This window comes from Balaenoptera borealis (assembly GCF_965194805.1).
Source record: "Balaenoptera borealis genome assembly, chromosome: 3".
NCBI lineage: Eukaryota > Metazoa > Chordata > Mammalia > Artiodactyla > Balaenopteridae > Balaenoptera > Balaenoptera borealis.
The window spans coordinates 184,350,438-184,369,626 of NC_138866.1; the positions used below are offsets into that span (position 1 = coordinate 184,350,438).

At 39.1% G+C, this 19,189-nt stretch overlaps 1 protein-coding gene across 4 annotated transcripts in view; it reads left to right on the top strand.

Moving 5' to 3' along the window:
- The window catches only part of MPP7 (MAGUK p55 scaffold protein 7), a 261,176-nt gene that overhangs the window by 190,683 nt on the left and 51,304 nt on the right, over positions 1 to 19,189 (top strand). For all 4 annotated transcript variants that reach the window (XM_082385972.1, XM_082385971.1, XM_082385970.1 and 1 more), the window contains one exon: positions 16,680 to 16,850. In XM_082385972.1, coding sequence (XP_082242098.1) covers positions 16,680 to 16,850 — 171 coding nt within the window. The remainder of the gene's footprint in view (positions 1 to 16,679; positions 16,851 to 19,189) is intronic.

The window sequence follows — 19,189 nt, forward strand, 5'->3', positions numbered from 1 at the left end:
TCCTTTGACAAAAGATTTGACCAAACTAGGCCTTCCTTTCGCAGTGTTAAGAATTAGCTGGCGCTGAGTTACAAGGGACCCCTTAAATGAACACGGCCCTGCCGCTCTGTGGTCTGGCCAGCCCTGAGACAGGGTCCCCCAGCAACTCCCCAGCAGTCGTGTTGAGGCTTGTGCTATAATAGTGAAGTATTTCTTTATCCCTGTCCTCAAATGTGGTGGAAAAAAAGTAACCAAAGAGCAGTTAAGGGAAAATGGGACCACCTAGTTCTTCGGAGGAGTGAATGTTGTACAAAATGCGTTGACAGAATGCAGTTGAAGATTTTTCTGCCCGTCTAGCTTCTGTTGGCTTTTGGATTTTGCAAACTCTGATCATAGAGCCTCACTATAGACTCCATTTGACTCCTGGTCTTGGAAACGAGTTTTCCTTTCCATACCTGACTGTGGCCAAGAGGAAAGCACGGTTGACATGTTTTAGTAGATGTGCGTTATGACATCTTTTCTTTCTGGTCTAAATGCTTGTTCTGATACACGTGCAGCAAGAGATCCACAGATTCAAGGCACCTAGAGGTTCACTTAGCTACAACTGAGGTCAGATATCTGAGAAGAGAAGCATACAGTAAGATGACTTTGTATTAAAAAAAGGATATGGGGCTTCCCTGGTGGCGCAGTGGTTAAGAATCCGCCTGCCAGTGCAGGGGACATATGGGTTTGAGCCCTGGTCCGGGAAGATCCCAGAGGCCACGGAGCAACTAAGCCCACGCACCACAACTACTGAGCCTGCACTCTAGAGCCCGCGAGCCACAACTGCTGAGCCTGCGAGCCACAACTACTGAAGCCTGCGTGCCTAGAGCCTGTGCTCCGCAACAAGAGAAGCCACCGCAACGAGAAGCCCACGCACTGCAACAAAGAGTAGCCCCCGCTCGCTGCAACTAGAGAAAGCATGTGTGCAGCAATGAAGACCTAATGCAGCCATAAATAAATTAATTTTAAAAAAAGAAAGTTTATTTAAAAAATAAGGATATGACATAATAGGATACAGAAATTAATAGTGTTTCTGATAAAAGTTTTTTCTTTTAAGGAAGCCCTTCAACTAATGACCACAGATCGGAAATTGTTTCTTTTTCAGGATACACAAGTTTGATGGTAGTTCTCTGGTTATTTTTTGTAGTATTAAAGAGTTACTTTGTTACAAATAGACTGAGCAAATTGACTGTTTTGTGGAATTCTGTTTCCCCCCCCCCAAAGCCAAACCCTCAAAATGCTACAGATTTTTATGCATTTTTAAAAGCAGTGTCATAAGCAGCATGCTAACATTTATGGCAAAGCTGTTTTTTGGTAAAAGTATTATTTGGTAAACACCTTTAAATATAGTGACTTAATGCAATACTGTGGCTTTTTATTAGCTTCTCTTCTTTTTTTCCCCTGAATAATCCTATCTCTACCTATTTTTTTCTATCAGGTTCTTTATCAGTCTCCTGTTAATGTGACGAGCCCTTTCTGTATCATGAATATTAACCCTCTCTCTGCCGTGTGCATTTTCTTCTGGTCTTTTGGTTGCATTTTACCTTTTTTTAAGGCCAAGTTTATCATCACGTAGACATTTTAATTTTTGCATAGTCAAATGCAATTCTTTCCTTTGTCCTCTGAGTTTTCGTTTGTATTCCCCACACCAAAATTATTAAAAATAATTTTTAATTTATATTTTTATCAAAGTAATATGTACGTTAGGTTGAAGCATGTGAAATTGCTGTTTTTTGTAGGTCAAAAGGCATTGGAATGTCAGCAATTTCCTATGGCTCTATTTAATAAATTGTTTGAAGAGTCAAATAACATCACAAGTCTGGCAGCCACAAACAGGAGCCCCTTTACCTCTTCGTCCTTACTGCTGTGTCCTCCCTCAAGAGATGCCCACTTCAGCTCTGGTTAACAGTTTCTTCTGGTATTTGCAGGATAAAACTTCCTTATAATGCTATTCCTAGCATTTTTTCCTAATATTTATTGAGCGCCTGTTATGTTCCGGACTGTTCTGGGCACTAGCGTTTCAACAGAGATCCAAACAGACCCCCTTTCATAGCGCTTCTGTAAGGGGGTGGGGTGGAGACAGGTAGCTAAATAAATTATACGATACATCCGACGGTGAGAAGTGCCGTGAGGAACAGTGAAGCAGGAATGGGCGCCGGGGCAGGGGAGGACACGCAGGTTTCTCCAGGGTGGTCCCGGAAGGGAGCTGGACCGTTCAGACAGGGCCCTGCAGCGTCTGTGGGGCAGGGAGGAGAGCCGTGTGGCCGGGGCGGAGTGGAGAAAGGAGAGAGCGACAGGAACCGAGGCTGGCGAGGTAGCAGGATGCTGGTGTGACGGGTGCTGGGCCCACTCCTTCGGCCCTTAGTCTGTGTGAGATGGGAAAGCACGGAGGGGTTGGAGCAGGGCAGTGAGCTGCCCTGACGTGTACTTAAGGGTCACCCGGGCTGATCTGCTGGGAGCAGGGGCCGAAGCGGGCAGCCGTGTGTCATCCAGGCAAGAAGTGGCTGCAGCTCGAGCCCAGATATCACAGATGGAGGTGGGGAGAAGACAGGAGACTCTGGATCTCCCTTCAGGTAGAACTGACGGGATCTTCAGACCAGTTGGAGAATCAGGGATGAGCTTAGTGACTTCAGGGATGGAGTGACCATTTGCTGAGCTGGTCAAGACGGCGGAGGAGGGTATTGGGGTGGGGAGAGTTCCGGGACTTCCGTTGGGATAGGTTGCGTTTAAGATGTCAGGTAGAGATGTCGGATAGGTGATTGCAGGGGCGGCTCTTGCACCGAGGCTCTTGATTTTGGAGTTGTCGATATTAGATCAAATTGAAAGCCATGAAGCCAGATGAGATCACCAAGGAGTGAGTAATGATACGGGCAAGAAGAGAACCCAAAGTGAGGTAAGGAGAAGAAAAACCGGGAGTGTGACTTTCTAGGAGCAAAGTAAAAATAACATTTCAGGGAGGAAGAAGCGATCACCTCTGACAAATGTTGCTGATAAGTCAAAGAAGAGGAGAAAAAGAGAACTGACCATTGACTTTGCAGTGTGGGAGTCACCAGCAGCCTTGGTGAGCAGTTTTGGTAGCTTGGTTGGGTCAAAAAGCATTTGACAAAATCCAACACCCTTTTGTGATAAAAACTGAACAAACTAAGAATAGAAGGGAATTTCCCCAACCTGATAAAGGGCATCTACTAACAGCATACTTAACGGTGAAAGGCTGACTGCTCTCCCCCTATGAGCAGAAACTAGACAAGGCTGTCCATTCTTGCCCCTTTACTTGACGTGGTACTGCAGGTTCTACAGCAGTTAGGCAAGGAAACGAAAGAAGAGGCCCCCAGACTGGAAAAGAAGTCGTAAAACTATCTCTGGGGGGCTTCCCTGGTGGCGCAGTGGTTGAGAATCTGCCTGCCAATGCAGGGGACGCGGGTTCGAGCCCTGGTCTGGGAAGATCCCACATGCCACGGAGCAGCTGGGCCTGTGAGCCACAACTACTGAGCCTGCGCGTCTGGAGCCTGTGCTCCGCAACAAGAGAGGCCGCGATAGTGAGAGGCCCGCGCACCGCGATGAAGAGTGGCCCCCGCTTGCCGCAGGTAGAGGAAGCCCTTGCTCAGAAACAAAGACCCAACACAGCCAAAAATAATAATAATAATAATAATTAAAGGTGCTAATAATTAAAAAAAAAAATACTATCTCTGTTTGAAGATTACTTCATTTTGTATATAGAAATCCCTTTTTCTGCACCAATTGGGATGATCATGTAGCTTTTTTCCTTCAATCTACTAATGTAGTGTAAACATTGATTTTATACGTTGACCTTGCATTCCTAGGGTAGATCCCACTTGCTCATGGTGTATAATCCTTTGCAATATGTTGTTGAATTTGAGTTGCTAGTATTTTGAGGATTTTGCATGCATATTCATAAGGGATATTGGTCTGTAGATTTTTTTTTTTTCTTGTGATATCTTTGTCTGATTTTGGTATCAGGATAATACTGGCCTCATACAATGAGGTGTGAAGTGTTCCCTACTCTTATATTTTTTCAAAATATTTGTAAAGTATTGTGTTAATTATTCTCTAAACATTTGATTGAATTCACCAGTGAAGCCATCTGGTCCTGGGCTTTTCTTTGTGGGAAGTTTTTTGATTACTAATTCAATCTCTTTGCTTATAAGTATCTGTTCAGATTTTCTCTTCCTTTTTCAGTTTCAGTAGTTTGTGTCTCTCTAATAATTTGTCCATTTCATCTAGATTATCTAATTTGTTTTTATAATATTCTTTATTTCTTCAAGGTCAGTAGTAATGTTCATTCCTAATTTTAATAATTTGGGTAGGTAACAGTTTGTCAGTTTTATTGATCCTTTCAAAGAAACAAATTTTGGTTTTATTGCTTTTCTCTATTTTAAGGGATGCTGAAATGTTGCAATTAATTTCTCCACTAACTAGGAAGTGTTAGTTTATTCTAAAATTTTAATATTTCCCTCCTAATTGTTTGTATTAGTCGGGCAACAGAATGTGTGTACATACACACACACACATATACACACATACACACACACACGTACACACAGAGATTTTAAGGAATTGGATCATGTGATTGTGGAGGCTTGATAAATCAAAATCTGCAGGGTAGATAGCAGACTGGAGACCCAGGGAAGAGTTGCAGTTTGAGCCCAAAGGCAGTCTGCTGGTGTTACCGAGTCCAAGCTTGCTCTGCTCGCCGCACGACAGGCCAACGGATCGGAGACGAGGTGCTGAGGCAAGGAAGACGACTTCATTTGGAAAGCCGGCAGATGGAGAAGATGGCAGACTAGTGTCTCTGAAAAACCATCTTTTCGGGGTCTGGTTGCCAGTTTCTTTTATAGAATCAGAGAGGGCGAGGTGGTGAGGGAGTAAAGTAAAAGGGCCATCAGTCTTTCAGAACATCTCCTGAAATGACCAGCCTCGGTGAGGGGATGTGTTCATTTCTTTTTTCTTGCAGCCACTCACAGGTGGGCGGGGTTCCCTGAGGCAGGCCATTGTGTATGATTATAACAACAAAAGCAACGAAAAGCAAAGGTTAAAGTAAAAGAAACAGATCCAACGTGGAGGCCAATTTAGCTCTTCCCTGTTACAGTTGCAGAAATCCTTGTTGCTCAGGGAGAGGTCAGTCTCTGTTCTATTAAGTATTAAGGCCTTCAGCTGATTGGATAAGGCCCACCCACATAATGGAAAGTAATCTGCTTTATTCCAAGTCTCCTGATCTAAATGCTAGCCTTATCCAAGAAACACCTTTACGAGAAGCATCGAGAATAATGTTTGACTGGGCACTGTGGCCCAGCCAAGCTGACACATAGGATTAACCGTCACATTCTCCATTCCGTTGTTCCACTTTACCTGTATCTGTGGTAATTAGTGCAATGAGGAAAAATTTACCCTTTGGAGATTTAATATGTCTTCCACATCAAATATTTCCTGCACTGAAAGAAATAATTTAAACCGTACAAGTCACCAACATGGAATGGATTTGTTGACGTTTCAGTCGATGACTGCCTGTCCTACGAAACACCCATAGTATTCTGGTGACATCAGGTCCCAGCCTGTGCCACTGTGCTCACAGACACGCAGTAGCGCACCTCATCTGACAGAACACCTACGTGCACAGGACACGCCTGCATCCACCCTGAGCACAGGACGCCTTCTCCGGTTCTAGGACCACTCTGGAATATAGCCACGGGAGTTCCGAGAAATTCTGCCATCTCATGAGGTCTTTTCCAAGGACTATTTAAATAGCAGAATTTCTGAGACCCTTCGCCTTGCCCCTCATCTGCCTCTACACTGTATCTCCTGAGTCCACAGGAGGAGAAGTGAAGCAGAAGGGATTACCGTGCAGACAGAATACCCTTGGACCCTAAAATGGGAATGCCCAGGGTCCCTGTTGATCTAAATGAGGCCTATACTCAGTGAATACGTTTGATTATTTTCACTTTCTCTGATGTGCGTAAAATCAAGCACAATTTCACTTTCTCTGATGTGTGTAAAATCAAGCACAAAACAACATATATAAGTAGCCCTTTCCCTGATGACTGGTTACATTTTTGAGAAATACATTCCATGTCAAAATGATCAAAGTTGACTCTTTTGAAAAAGTAACATTGTAACACTCCAATAATTGAATGTCTGTTTATATAAGAATTATATCTTAAAACCATATTTAGTGAGCCATCACTGATATGAATGTACACTGGTTTGTAGTGTAACACGCTGCATTTCTTAAAGTTCAGCATATTTATCAATAAAAGAGGTTTGGCTGTTACTAGTGGAAGGAAGGAAAAAGCTCACTGACTAGGCAGTGTAAGTTGTGTATTGTTTGCATAAAATTAATAAAGTGGAGGTAAATTTATAGTATGCTGTAAACATGAATTGCAGAAAATTGCACCTTTTAAAGTATGTGTGTGTGTGTGTGTATATATATATATATATATATATATATATATACTTAAAGTATATACACATCCCACACACATGAATTATTAGAAGTAATTCACTTCCTGCTATAAGCTCTCGACAACTTCCTTTAGCTTTGGTGGATGGTGTGAAAGTTAGTGTTTTTGGTCTGTGTGTCTGCACGCGTACATATGCTGGCTTCCAAAGGGTGATTGCTTCTCAGTGGTAGAAGCGCAAGCTTTAAAGATTCTCTCTCCTTTTTCCCTACTACAATACAAAACAGTCCATATGAAGAGTAATTGGTTTTTTCTTTAATTGGTAAGAATTGCAGAATGTTTTTGCTCTGTATAATTCATTATAGAAATTGTGTTATAAACAATTCACAAAGCACTGCTTATCATGCATCTGTTTTCAAACATAATTTCTTGCAAATGATCTCCTGAAAAATCATCAGTTTTTCTCCCCTTCTGCCCCTGCTGGAGCATGTCATGCATTTTTTTAAAACAAGATCAGTTTTGGGACTTCTGTAAGTTAAAACTGTTCGTTCTGTTTAACTAAAGTGTTTACCATAAAGTTCAATAAAAACGAAACCATCCATTTGCTGTTATTTCTTTTAAAAGCTATTATTTATCCATATCTACTTCTGTGTTTCTTCCTAATCCTGTTTCTTATTTGTCCAGTGGTTAAACACCAGTGAGCCTCTAGTTACATTGCCTATTTTATAAATCTAGCAAAAACTCCCATTTGTTCCAATATTCAGTCATTTTTTTAACGAATGTTATGTAGGTAACTACAGCTATGTCAAAATATACTGCCTTAATATTTTTTCCAAAAAAATAAAATTTATACAAAGAGAACCTTTAGAAGCATTCTTTCAAAAGTGGTACAGGTTATTTCTTGAACAAGAAAGAACTCTGCGTAATCTTGACATGTCTGGAATACTACTTGGAAATATTTTCTCGGACAGAAAGAAACCATTTCTGCTTGGAGAATTTTAGGTTGCATAGACTCAACTTAAAAAAATACATTAAAATTTCAAATTCAATTTTACCCCTTTCAGAATTATATTTTTATATTAATTTTTATGTGTGCATACTGTATTTTCTCATAATTTTGAAAGAGTAAGTTAGAACTCATTTCTTTATTAGCTGTCTGGAAGAAGATTAAATTCTCATGTGGTTTTTCTTTTTTTTTTTTAATGGTAATGCTGTGCTGTGCTTTAAAAATACATTGTTGATGGTATCAGGAAAACTTTTTAAGACCTAGGTAATTTTTTTTTCTTGGAAATTGCAAATTGATATTTTATATTAGCTTCCATGATTTCATTAGGTACTTTTGAGTTTCTATTTTTATTTTTAGCTGGAGAAGAGTTGAAAGATTCAAGGCTAATTATGGTATTTGAACATTTCTTTACACTGAAAGCAACTTTGTATCTGTGACATTCCAGAGGTGAATTTTCCTTGTTTGAAAACCATTTCCCCCTTTATATACAAAATTAGCATATGTATGGCCAGTTAATATAATCCATGATAACATTCAGGTTTCTTTTTTTTTTCTTTTTCCCTGACACTGTTTTATAAGATGTAGAAGGTGACTAATCCAGCCACTCTAGAGCTCAGTTACTTTTATAGTTTACTGTTTGCGTTGCTTTTCAATTTAAACTTCCTCCCGAGATTTTTACTTGTTTGTTGTTTTAAGATGTTCTTAATTATCTTTCTTTGTCTTTGGGATAATATTATGATGGGCATACTATGGGAACATCACTTCAACAATAAGTTTGCCTTAGGATAACGTTACTACATAGTCTTTACATGTCTCTTATGATTTATATCATTATAACAAGATTGGCATTATATTCAAAATGTTTACTTTAATGGAAATTTCCAACATTTTGTTGTCAGGAGCCTATTGTTGTATAATAATTAGTTTTTATTAATGTCTACATGAGTTTTTTTAAAGTCTTCTTTAAAAGTTCATTCATAGTAATATTTTTCTCTTCCTTTTTTTTTTTGATAAATTTATTTATTTATTTTTGGCTGCGTTGGGTCTTCGTTGCTGCACATGGGCTTTCTCTAGTTGTGGTGAGTGGGGGCTACTCTTCGTTGCGGTGCGCAGGCTTCTCATTGCAGTGGTTTCTCTTGTTGCAGAGCACGGGCTCTAGGCGCACGGGCTTCAGTAGTTGTGGTGCGTGGGCTCAGTAGTTGTGGCTCACAGGCTCTAGTGCGCAGGCTCAGTAGTTGTGGCTCACGGGCTTAGTTGCTCCGCGGCATGTGGGATCTTCCTGGACCAGGGCTCGAACCCGTGTCCCCTGCATTGGCAGGCGGGTTCTTAACCACTGCGCCACCAGGGGAGTCCCTCTTCCTTGTTAAGGTACCTATTGAACTCATTAAATATTTGGTCAAATTAGTCCATTGTTTTAAGAAAATAACTTTCATCCAACGTTTTTGGCAGTTCTCCCAATTTTTTTTTTTTTTTTAAAAAGCACGTTTTAGTATATTTAAGGTGAGAAAAAAATAATTAAAATGCTTATTTTTACCTTCTTTTAAGAAACTAAGCACTTTTCTTGATTGTGTTCAAATAAATGCATTTCTTCAAAAAATCAGGAAGTTTAGAGTGGGCCCTTCTATAGATCTCTAACTTTTGAGGTGCCTATGGCCGATATCGCTCTGTTATAATTCAAGCAGCTTTCACTGAAACTCTTCTTTCCCAATCTACCAACATCTGTAACATTTAACATATTAAGAGCTTATATTCTTAAAAACATTGGGGATACATAATATCTGATGTTATTATATCAGATTGGTTACAGAAATGTAACCAAAGTTGGAAACTGTGCCATTTGAAAAGTCCAAGCGGTCACACAATAGGATTTATTTTCTTGTAGTTAACAGAAAGGCAGGTCGCACTCTCGTTCACACCTGTGATTTTTGAGGCTCTTGGTGTTGGTGGTGAGTTACCTTGGCTCTGCTGGCGGGGGTGGGGGGAGCCTTTTGTGTTAATGGAGATGACTGCGCATAAGATTGTGTATTTTTTTTTTATAAAATGTCATAAATGTCAAAATTTTATGAAAAAGTAAGATCATTAAAATGATAACTATTTAAATTATAAAAATTTACACTGAAGTTATTTATGGGAGCCAAAGAATATGATAACAATTTGTGATTTAAAAAAATTTTTCCTATCAATTTGATTAGTTTAGTTGTAAGTTTTCAAAACCCAGGCTGCTTCTCTTTTACCATCTTCACTTCTTAGGTGAGACTGCTGGTTCTCTATTTATTTTCCTTGACCTTTGATCTTTAGTTTTTATACTGTATTCTTATTAAAACAAATTTTCCATTGTTTTTACGTTCATTGCTTTTTAAGTATTTTAATTTATTGGCTATTTCTAACCTTTAAGAATATAAAACTTTGATCTATTACCATAATCATTTCAAAATACAGAAGACTGGAACCTGCCTCTGAGACACAGTCAAAACGTATTTTCTGTTATATGTTGGTATAACCACACAAATACAACTACCAATACCGGATTTCATTTGTTTGGTGTTTTTTTTTTTTTTTAATTGTAAAATTACGTAATATTATGGAAACTTTAAAAAAATAGGACAAAATAGTTGCCTACAGCCCTCTTTCCCTAATACAATCATTGTCTGCTTTTATACTTTTTTCTGTATCCATACCAATTTTTATATTAGTAAAAGTAAAACTCATAGTGTAACTATGACTGTTGTATATGTCCAGTTTTTCCATTTATTAGTATATCAAATGCAATTCTAATGGTGCCGTATAGTTGTTTTTTTAATATTTTATTCTATATTGGGGCATAGTTGATTAACATTGTTGTGTTAGTTTCAGGTGTACAGCAAAGTGATTCAGTTATACGTATACATGTATCTATTCCTTTCAAGTTCTTTTCCCATTTAGATTTTTACAGAATATTGAGCAGCGTTCCCTGTCCTATACAGTAGATTCTTGTTGGTTATGTATTTTAAATATAGCAGTGTCTTCCGCCCCATTTCTTTGAAAAGGTGTTTCATAATTAATCATTCCCATACTTTGTATATTTTGGATGCTTCAAGTTTTTTTTTTTTTTACTATTAAAAATATCTAACATTTGAAATTATAGGATGGTTAGGCATAATATTTATAATTTGAAGCTAATTTTAATACCAAATGAGTCTTAATTCACATATATAAGCATTAAATTTAATACCCTTTTGATGAATGGTGTTATATCAATAAATATAGTGAAGTAGCTTTGAAAATAACCAAATCACAACTGCCTGAGTTTAGTTTTTTTTTTTTTTTTACTTAAGAGAAATGTCAAAGTCAAATCAGATTAGAAGTACTTGCTAAAAAATCTTAGTTTCTACTCCTGAGCCTATGTTGTGAAAACCCTTAAATTACAAGTATTTGGAATAATTTCTCTTCCCCTAGTAGATCAGGAACTCTTTGGGGGCAGTGACACTGTTGTATATATTTTGTATTTTACACACCATCTTAAATACAGAGCAGTATCAAAAATATATTTAATTATATTTGAAAAATATCTTCTAACAGAAAAAGAGCTTATAATTTTTAATCCCTAAATTAAACTGCTGCTTCTCTTTGATAATTTTTTCCTGTTATTTCATAAAGTCACTGAAGGCTCACTAGTTTTTCTCTCATACATCTATGTGTGTGGAATAACATTTCAAACTTTCTTCTTGACTTTCTTTCATCTTTTAATATTTGAGCCAAGGCCTTGGCAATTGTTTTCTTTTTCTGACACTAAAAGAAGAGTTACTTAAACCTGTGGATTGTTATGCCTGCCTCATGTGTTGCTGTGAGAGTTAAATGAACTACCGCACGTAAGTGCTTCAGATGGTGTCTGTCATCCAGTAAGTTCTCAACAAATACCCACTAGCACCACCACTTCTTCTGTTGTTTTGGTATTGATGTTACTAATAAGGGAATGATCTAAACTCAGACCAAGAATCACCTTTTTCTGGTCATGACATCATAATTAACTATCTGGTGCTTCAGTACAAAGTATGTATTCATATAAAGTAGGAAAAGGATTGTTCAGTAAGTATTTCTGGGACCACTGGTTAATTATTTAGAAAACTGTAAAGTTACAGCCTCACCTCACAAGCTTGATCTCGTAATCACAGCTGAGTAATTCCAGATGGATTTAAAAAATTAAGTGTAAAGCCATGTGACCTATTTTTTTTTAATTTAAGAAAATTTGGGTATTTATCAGACTAAAGGGTAGGAAAGTCATGAAAACAGTGGAAGAAATTACAAACGAAAGAAGTTCACAGATTCAAATACATAAACCTTTAAAATTTCTTTGGAAAGGAAAACTGAAAATCTTAAAAAGTCTTTGCAACAAATAGGGCCAAGGGCTGTGACCTTAAAAGGTACATGTATGTGTATGTATATTTATGAAGACCCGAATCAAAAAGTGATCAACATGTATTAACCAACAATTTACAGAAGAAATAGATGCAAATGAGTAATAAACGTGAAGGAGAGTTCAACTTTACTAACAGTTAACATGAAATGATACACAGTTTTTCACTTGTCAAATCACTAAAGATTTTTAAATGGTTAGAAGTCCTTTAATGAAAGAATGGTAATAGGGGCAGTTGTACTTGCTGCCAGTGGAAATGTACACTGTTATTAACCAATCTGAGGAGCATTTGGACAAGATCTGTCAAGCTTCTTGCAATTTGCCCTAATGAAGTCATCAGTGACATAGAGTAACAGGAATGTACAGGGATGTTTATTGCTGTCTTGTTGAAATAAGGAGCAAATAACAAGCAACTTAAATGTCATCTTTTATAATAAAAAGTAAATTTACTTTCACACAGAACCATACAACTAAATAAGTTAACAAGTCACCGTAAATTATTCCTGCTGGAAACTATTAGATAAGAAGTGTCTCCGTGTGATGAAGGGCTGACCTGCAGCTGCAGCCTCACTGTGAAGCCACTTTCCTATTGTAATAAAGTAAACATGCTGTTCCTTAAAAAACACAAATCTTTAGCAGCTGTGGGTAAGAGCCCTGGAAAAAGCCTGTCCGTAAAAATGTTGAGCCAATTATAAATTACAAAAATGTGAGATATAAGGAAAAATACATTTTGTACGAAACTGTTCCCTTACTCCAAATTCCTTGTTACCGCTCCTTTCCTGCTCCTTCTTTTTAAAAGCCAGCTTTTGCTAAGACCTGTGCACAGAAAACGAGCTAGAATTAAATACGTTCTAGGTTATTTATTCACATTTATTGGAAAGCTTAGGCTTGCTTTCAGTTTAAGTACACATTCTTGGTCATCCTTTTAATAAGAGAACCACCTAAGACCTGAAGGCCAGAAATTATTAACCCGTTTTCCTGACATAAAGGTCACTCTCCTTTAGGCTTAGACTTAACCAAGGTGTGCTGACGCGTCACTCACTGTGTCACTGAAGTTTGAAAGTTACAGTCTCTGTACTGCCTTGAACGGCAGGCCCAGTGTGCCATTACCTCTGGCCACCTGGTCTGGTTTTGTTTTTATCTGAGAGGCAAGTAAGTATTCTGGATTTCATACCTTTTGTCATGTCCTCTGTTGTTCTGGGTTGGGGATTCTTCTTTTCTTGTTTTCTGACTCTATTTTTGTGTATGCACATATATGTATGTACATGTGTGTATGTGTGTGTGCATATGTATGCGTATGTGTGTGTGTACATGTGTGGTGTAAATATGGACCATATATAGGTGTGTGTTGAGGAAGTGAGGGATCATGGGTAAGGAGGACAGGAGAGAGGGATGCTCTCTAGATTTAAATATAGGAACAGAAGTAGCACAGCCCTAGAAGGAGTATCTAGAAAAAATGAAATGATACTTAATGTACACTTGTCTTTGTTTTATTTCTTTAAAAATGCCTTACTACTTTAATAAGGTACTTTTAATATTTAACATATTTAAATCTGGCTTTACTATTTTGTGTCTTTTGTAGCATTACCCAATTAAAAACATATAAGCCCCTTAATTTGTTTTTCCCGTTCTTGCTAGACGTGTGCTGTGGGAACACAGGGGACACAGCGTGTTCCTGCCTTCGAGGACTTTAAGTTTAGGTGGGACATAGTCAGGTACTGATCTCTCTCTAGTCTGTAAGGCATTTGCCATGTGCTAGGCACTGAGCGAATGCTTCACATGGATAGTTTAACCTTAATAACCCTGTGAGGGGTTGACAGTATTATCCTTATGTTAAAGCTGAGAAGTGAGCCTTTGAGAAGTTTTTAAACAGTTGGCAAGTCACCCAGTTAGTAAGTAAGCCAGTGACCCAGGCCTGTCCCCCTCCAGTCTGAGCCTTTAACACTCAGGGAGCTGAGCTCCGATTGGATCCGTATGGACCTGGCTGACTTTTCCCTTTGTTTTGTAAATGAGGCACGGGGCCAAGGTACTCAAGCCTCAGAACCTGTGGGAATTCCACTTGCCTGGTCGTGGCCACCTGGAAAACACGTGAGCGAGGTCAGGGCCGTGTCGTGGGGCGTGGGCGCATGTGGTGGCGTCCCTGATGCGCTGGCCGGGGCGCAGGGGCCGAGCAGCTCCGCTGCTCCCCAGGGCTGCTTCCAGCTCTGAGCCTTCACGGATGCAGTGCTTTGTCCTTTTGTCTGCCTCTTACATTTCTCTTGCGAAAATGCCAAATGCGTCCTGCTTTCTTTGTTGAAATTTACGTTAAGAAAATGAAACAGGAATGATAGTAGAGTTTTGGGGGTTGCCTTTTTAAAATTCTGTTTAGAAAATGTACTTTCTACTTTGATCCAGCACCTGTTCTGTACCAGGCGCTGTACAGCTCGCATCAGCAAGCCGTCCTGTAGACCAGGGTCCTCGTCCTTGATGTCCATCGGGATCTCACGTTAGAAATCTGGTTCCCTTCTCTCTTTCTCCCACTATCTCATTATTGTCTATAATGGAAGTGAAAACTTCAGTTAATCATAAAGACTCCATTAGGTAAGCACTTTCACTGAAGTTCAGGATTTAGCTGGGATTCGTGGATCAGGAATTTTTCCGGTTTTCACTTTTGGGTTCATTGTGGATGAGGCATTTATGTCTTAGATCCATTTCTGTGCCAAACGTTTGTAGTGACTTGAGGAAAACCCTCCCTGCATACAAGGAATAATTGTGAAGGAATTTTTAGTTTTACCTGCTAATCCTACAAGGTCTGTGGGAACTTGAAATTAGAACCCTGAAAGGCCAGAATAGCAAAGTTAGAACAGCTAACGTGTAATTTCTGTGCCAAACTGGAAACCACCTTATACTGGATCCCAGTCCGGGCCAGCGGTCGCAGGCGGCAGTGGTGGGGAGGGGCTGGGATGGTGTTACTAATTTCTGCAAATTAGGAAGATGTGACTGTCTGAGGACCACTTAAGCATCGGGGCGGTTGTAGAATCTCGGCAGCTGCTGGTGTGGTGCTGGAGGACTCAGATCTGAGGGTCCTTTTGCCAGGTTCTCTTGAGTATGTCCCAACACCCTAGGAGACCAAAGAAACAAAACGTAATTACAATCTATCCTCTGACCCTTGCCGTACAAGTTTAACTTGTCTCTGCAGGTGAGATCCTAAAATTCACACATCTTTTCTTCATCATAGGACCAGGATGGCACAGTTCCCCTTTCCGGTCCCTCAAATCGCATCTTTCTTTGTAAGATGATAGTGTGTTTCATCATTTATTCTGTTTGCTTTTTCCTTTTGTCTTTGATAAGAGAGCTTTAGAGCAGTTGTCTTCCTTATTTCACATTCTTTGTAAATCTTTTCCCTCAAATAATTCGAATATCTTCTCAAGATCAGAGTGATTCTTGGTGGGTCCCAGGAACATACTATCAGATGAACTTTTATCACTCTATTCTTAATATCTTGATTGATTTTTATTAAACTGTGAGTCCATAAGGTGAGTGATATAACTCCATAGTCATTGATAATTGTTTTTTCATATCGCCTTTATTTTGAATATTATTAATTTTTAAATCCAATAGTAATATTTATTTTTCATGTACCCTAAAATTCACACAGATCAGTTATTACATTATTATGTTTTATTATAAAATACCTTTATTAAAGTTTTTTTCTGTTTATCAAATTTGATCAGTATTCTTTTTAAAGAGAATCTATTTTTATACGTTTTATAATATACTTGGGTTTTGTTTTGTACTACGGAGCTGATATAGAATATATATCATATTTTAATAAGCAGGCTGTTTTCCCTCCCTTTAAAGTCTGGATTTTGAGGGTGTTGGTTAGGCCAAGAATTCTTGAATGGTGTGTATGGTAAATATCACTATTCTAGAAAAGGCATAAAACGAGAATGATATAACAACATGAAGAAGAAGCAGAATGAAATGGGAGTTGACTGAGAAAAGGAACTTTTGCAGCTGCTTTTCTGAGCCAACATTTCAAATGACAGTGATGAGCTGGAGGGGGACTGTTTAAGCAGACAGGAAATTTATTTAAATACTCGAAAAGCTGTTTTAATAAAAGATGACATGACCTGTTCATAAGAGTACACAGTTGTGGCTCTGAAACTTATTTCCAAATTTCAGTAGGCTTCAAATTATAAAAGCATAGAATTTCCATAGGAGAAAAAGAATTTGGGGCTTGGTCATTTACCCACCCCCTGGGGGCTCATGGCAGTTAAGTAACTTGCTCTTAGTGACAGGCAGATTCTGTCTGCCTGATCGGTGCAGAGGCCTGTTTGACACTGTGCTCTCCCAAACTTTAGTTTTCTTTCTATTTAAAACAGATGCTGTCTGTGGCACAGGTGTGTTGTTAGGCTGTGCTTAGAATATAGCATAAAAGGTTCTAGTATTTCTGAATGGGAAAATTCAGCATTTATATTTAAAGCGTTTTTAGTGCTTTTAACTTTTTCTTATCAAATGTGTTCATCAAGCAGTCTGTGAAAAATTTTCTTTATGATGTCTGACCTCCTTATTTTGTTTTATAACGTAGTTATTTTGGTTCCTGATTTCTGAAAAGAACTCTTTGTGATTTGGAACCAAATAAAATTTATGATATTATAACTATATAATTAAATGTTAGATGATTCTCTTATCAGTTGTTTTAATGAAATAGTGGAGCATCTATTTACCTTTATTACCAAGTGCACTTGTAATGATATTATGGTGAATAAAATCCAGCCCAACTTTGAGGGTGTTTTCTTTCTGTATTGTGGTGGAGTCTCTTTTTTTAGTTCTAATTGCTAAAAATAGTTTTTTGAATTTGCAGCTGGTTTTAGAAGAAGTTTCCGTCTTAGTAGAAAAGATAAGAAAACAAATAAATCCATGTATGAATGCAAGAAGAGTGACCAGTACGACACAGCCGATGTGCCCACTTATGAGGAGGTGACACCCTATCGACGGCAGATGAATGAGAACTACAGACTCGTTGTCTTGGTTGGTAAGTGATTGTTTTGTGTGTGATGCTGAGGAAATAAGTGAGACCGTGGGAATTTAACTTCAAAGAGAACAATGCTGGAAATTTTCAAGCTAAAAAAATCTCGTCTTAACACCTTTTGTTCGGCCTCGAAAATGATGTCTTTAGTCTTTTTGTACTTATGACATCGAGGAGACTTTCAAGACCTCTGAGCCACGGCGTTGGCATTTTACTGGACCCTCCGTGGGAGGGGGGAGAGCAAACGCTGTCACAATGTATTCAGCATTTCAGGGCAACTAAGTGATAGAAATGAAAACATTTAATGTAATCGCGTTTCTTTTGATTCATTTTGAGGCGGTAGCCATGGTATAAGCTTCCTATGGGTTTAGATCTTTGGTGACGTTCTAGGGTGTTTAAAGCTAGAGAGTTAGTGAAACTGCCAGAAGTAAATATTTGCGGGGATTTCCATAAATATTGGTCTGATTTGCATTAACATCCTAGCAGACGTCTCGTCCGTCCAGCCTTTAAGATAGGAGCAGACACAACCTCCGTGTCCCCACCCCACCCTTGTCTGTGTTTCTTTAAAAGTGTGGTGATAGGTGTATAAGCTCCAAGGATCAAAGCCAGTGATTTGGGGGGAAAATCTGGAGCCTAGAGTCTATCTCTTGTTAATTGTGCCTTTATAAATTGAAGATGACAGTTACGGGGAAGAGAATAGATGGAAAAGCTAAAGAATCCCCCTTTTTATTAAGATGGGGTCCTTTGAAGGTAACAGCGTGTTCGTAACAGACGGGACGTGACCAGTAGGAAATGATGCAGTTCCTCACATCCAGTGGCTCTGGAGGCGATCATGGCACCGTCAGATATTCCCACTGTTGGCACTATTTAGAAATACGTATTCACACACTCCAAGGTGTCCTTTATTGACCGTGCCCTCTTCTTCTAGTCTGTGTATACTGGGCCCTCACCCCCTCTCCAGCCCCACCTGGAAGAAGATTCTCCGTAGGTCTTCATGTTGACTGGAGAGCTTACAGCCCCAGCGTCCCTCCTTGTGGAGCGGGGCGAGCGAGACCCCAAGCCTTCCCCAGTTCCAGATCCCGTTCCTGTCCCGCCGCAGCCCTCCCCCGAGCCACCCCTCAGCGGCACCGGTCCCTGCAGAGTCTCTCCCATCCCTGTGCCTACCTGCTCTTCTCCCAAGTCTGCCCCTCACCCGAGGTCAGGTATACTTTGCGATAAAAGGGCAGAGAGAGTGTGATTTCCTCTGTCCCCTTAAATCTAGATGACCCTCGGTAGTCCAGGAGTTATTATTACAAGTATGTAACTTCTGGTTTTCTCTACGGGATCTAATTGAAAGAAAAAAGTAGGATAAACCTTACCTGTTTTTCTTTCCTATAGGTGCTAACAATAAAAAAAAACCCCGGTCCTTGGGGCTGAAGAAGGGGAGATAGATGAGGATAAGTTATGAGTCTGAATACTAATCCAGGGAAGAATAAAATTAATCACAGAAGCAGCTAACGATAGTTGGTGATTATGGAAAGGAAATAGCCACTCCCTAGAATCTTCCAAAGGAAAAGGGGGAGGGGAAAGCTTGGCCTCACGCAGATAGAATTAATCTCATGGGTTTCTGTTAAAGGGTACTGTATGCAGATGTCATTCCCCAGCCCTTAAGGAAATTCCTAGTGTCTATTTTGTAGATTCCTTGACACTTTTCAGGAGTAGTTAATCCTGTTATCTGTGAATAGAGACAGTTTTGTTCCTTCTTTGCAGGAAGTTCTTAATTCTTGCCTTATTGTATCTCCTCCTTACTCCAGGCCCCCCAGCGTGATGGTGAATGGCAGTGGTGCTTTGTCCTCCGTCTTATTGAGACAGTATTCAGTCTTTCACCAGGAAGTATGATACTAGCTATAGGTTTTTTAATAGATACCCTTTAGCAAATTAAGAAAATTCCCTTCTATTATTAGTTTGCTGAGAGTATTTATCATGAACTGATGTTGAATTTTGTCAAGTGGTTTTTTTCTGCATCAATTGAGACGATTATATGTTTTGTCATTTGATCTGTTGAAATGCTGACTCACATGGATTGATTTTTGAATGTTGAATGAGCCTCGCCATTCCCAGCACAAAGTCCACTAAGTCGTGACTGTATTAGTCTTTTGTATAGCACTCCATTCAGTTAGCTGGCCTGCAGTTTTCTTATGATGTTATTGTCTGCTTTTGTATCAAGGTAATGCTATATTCATTAAACATGTTGGGAACGGTTTCCTTCTCTTCATTTCTCTGGGGAGTTTCTGTAGAATTAGTAGTATTATTTTTTTAAATGTTTGGTAAAATTCTCCAGTGAAAACACATTTGGGCTTGGAGCC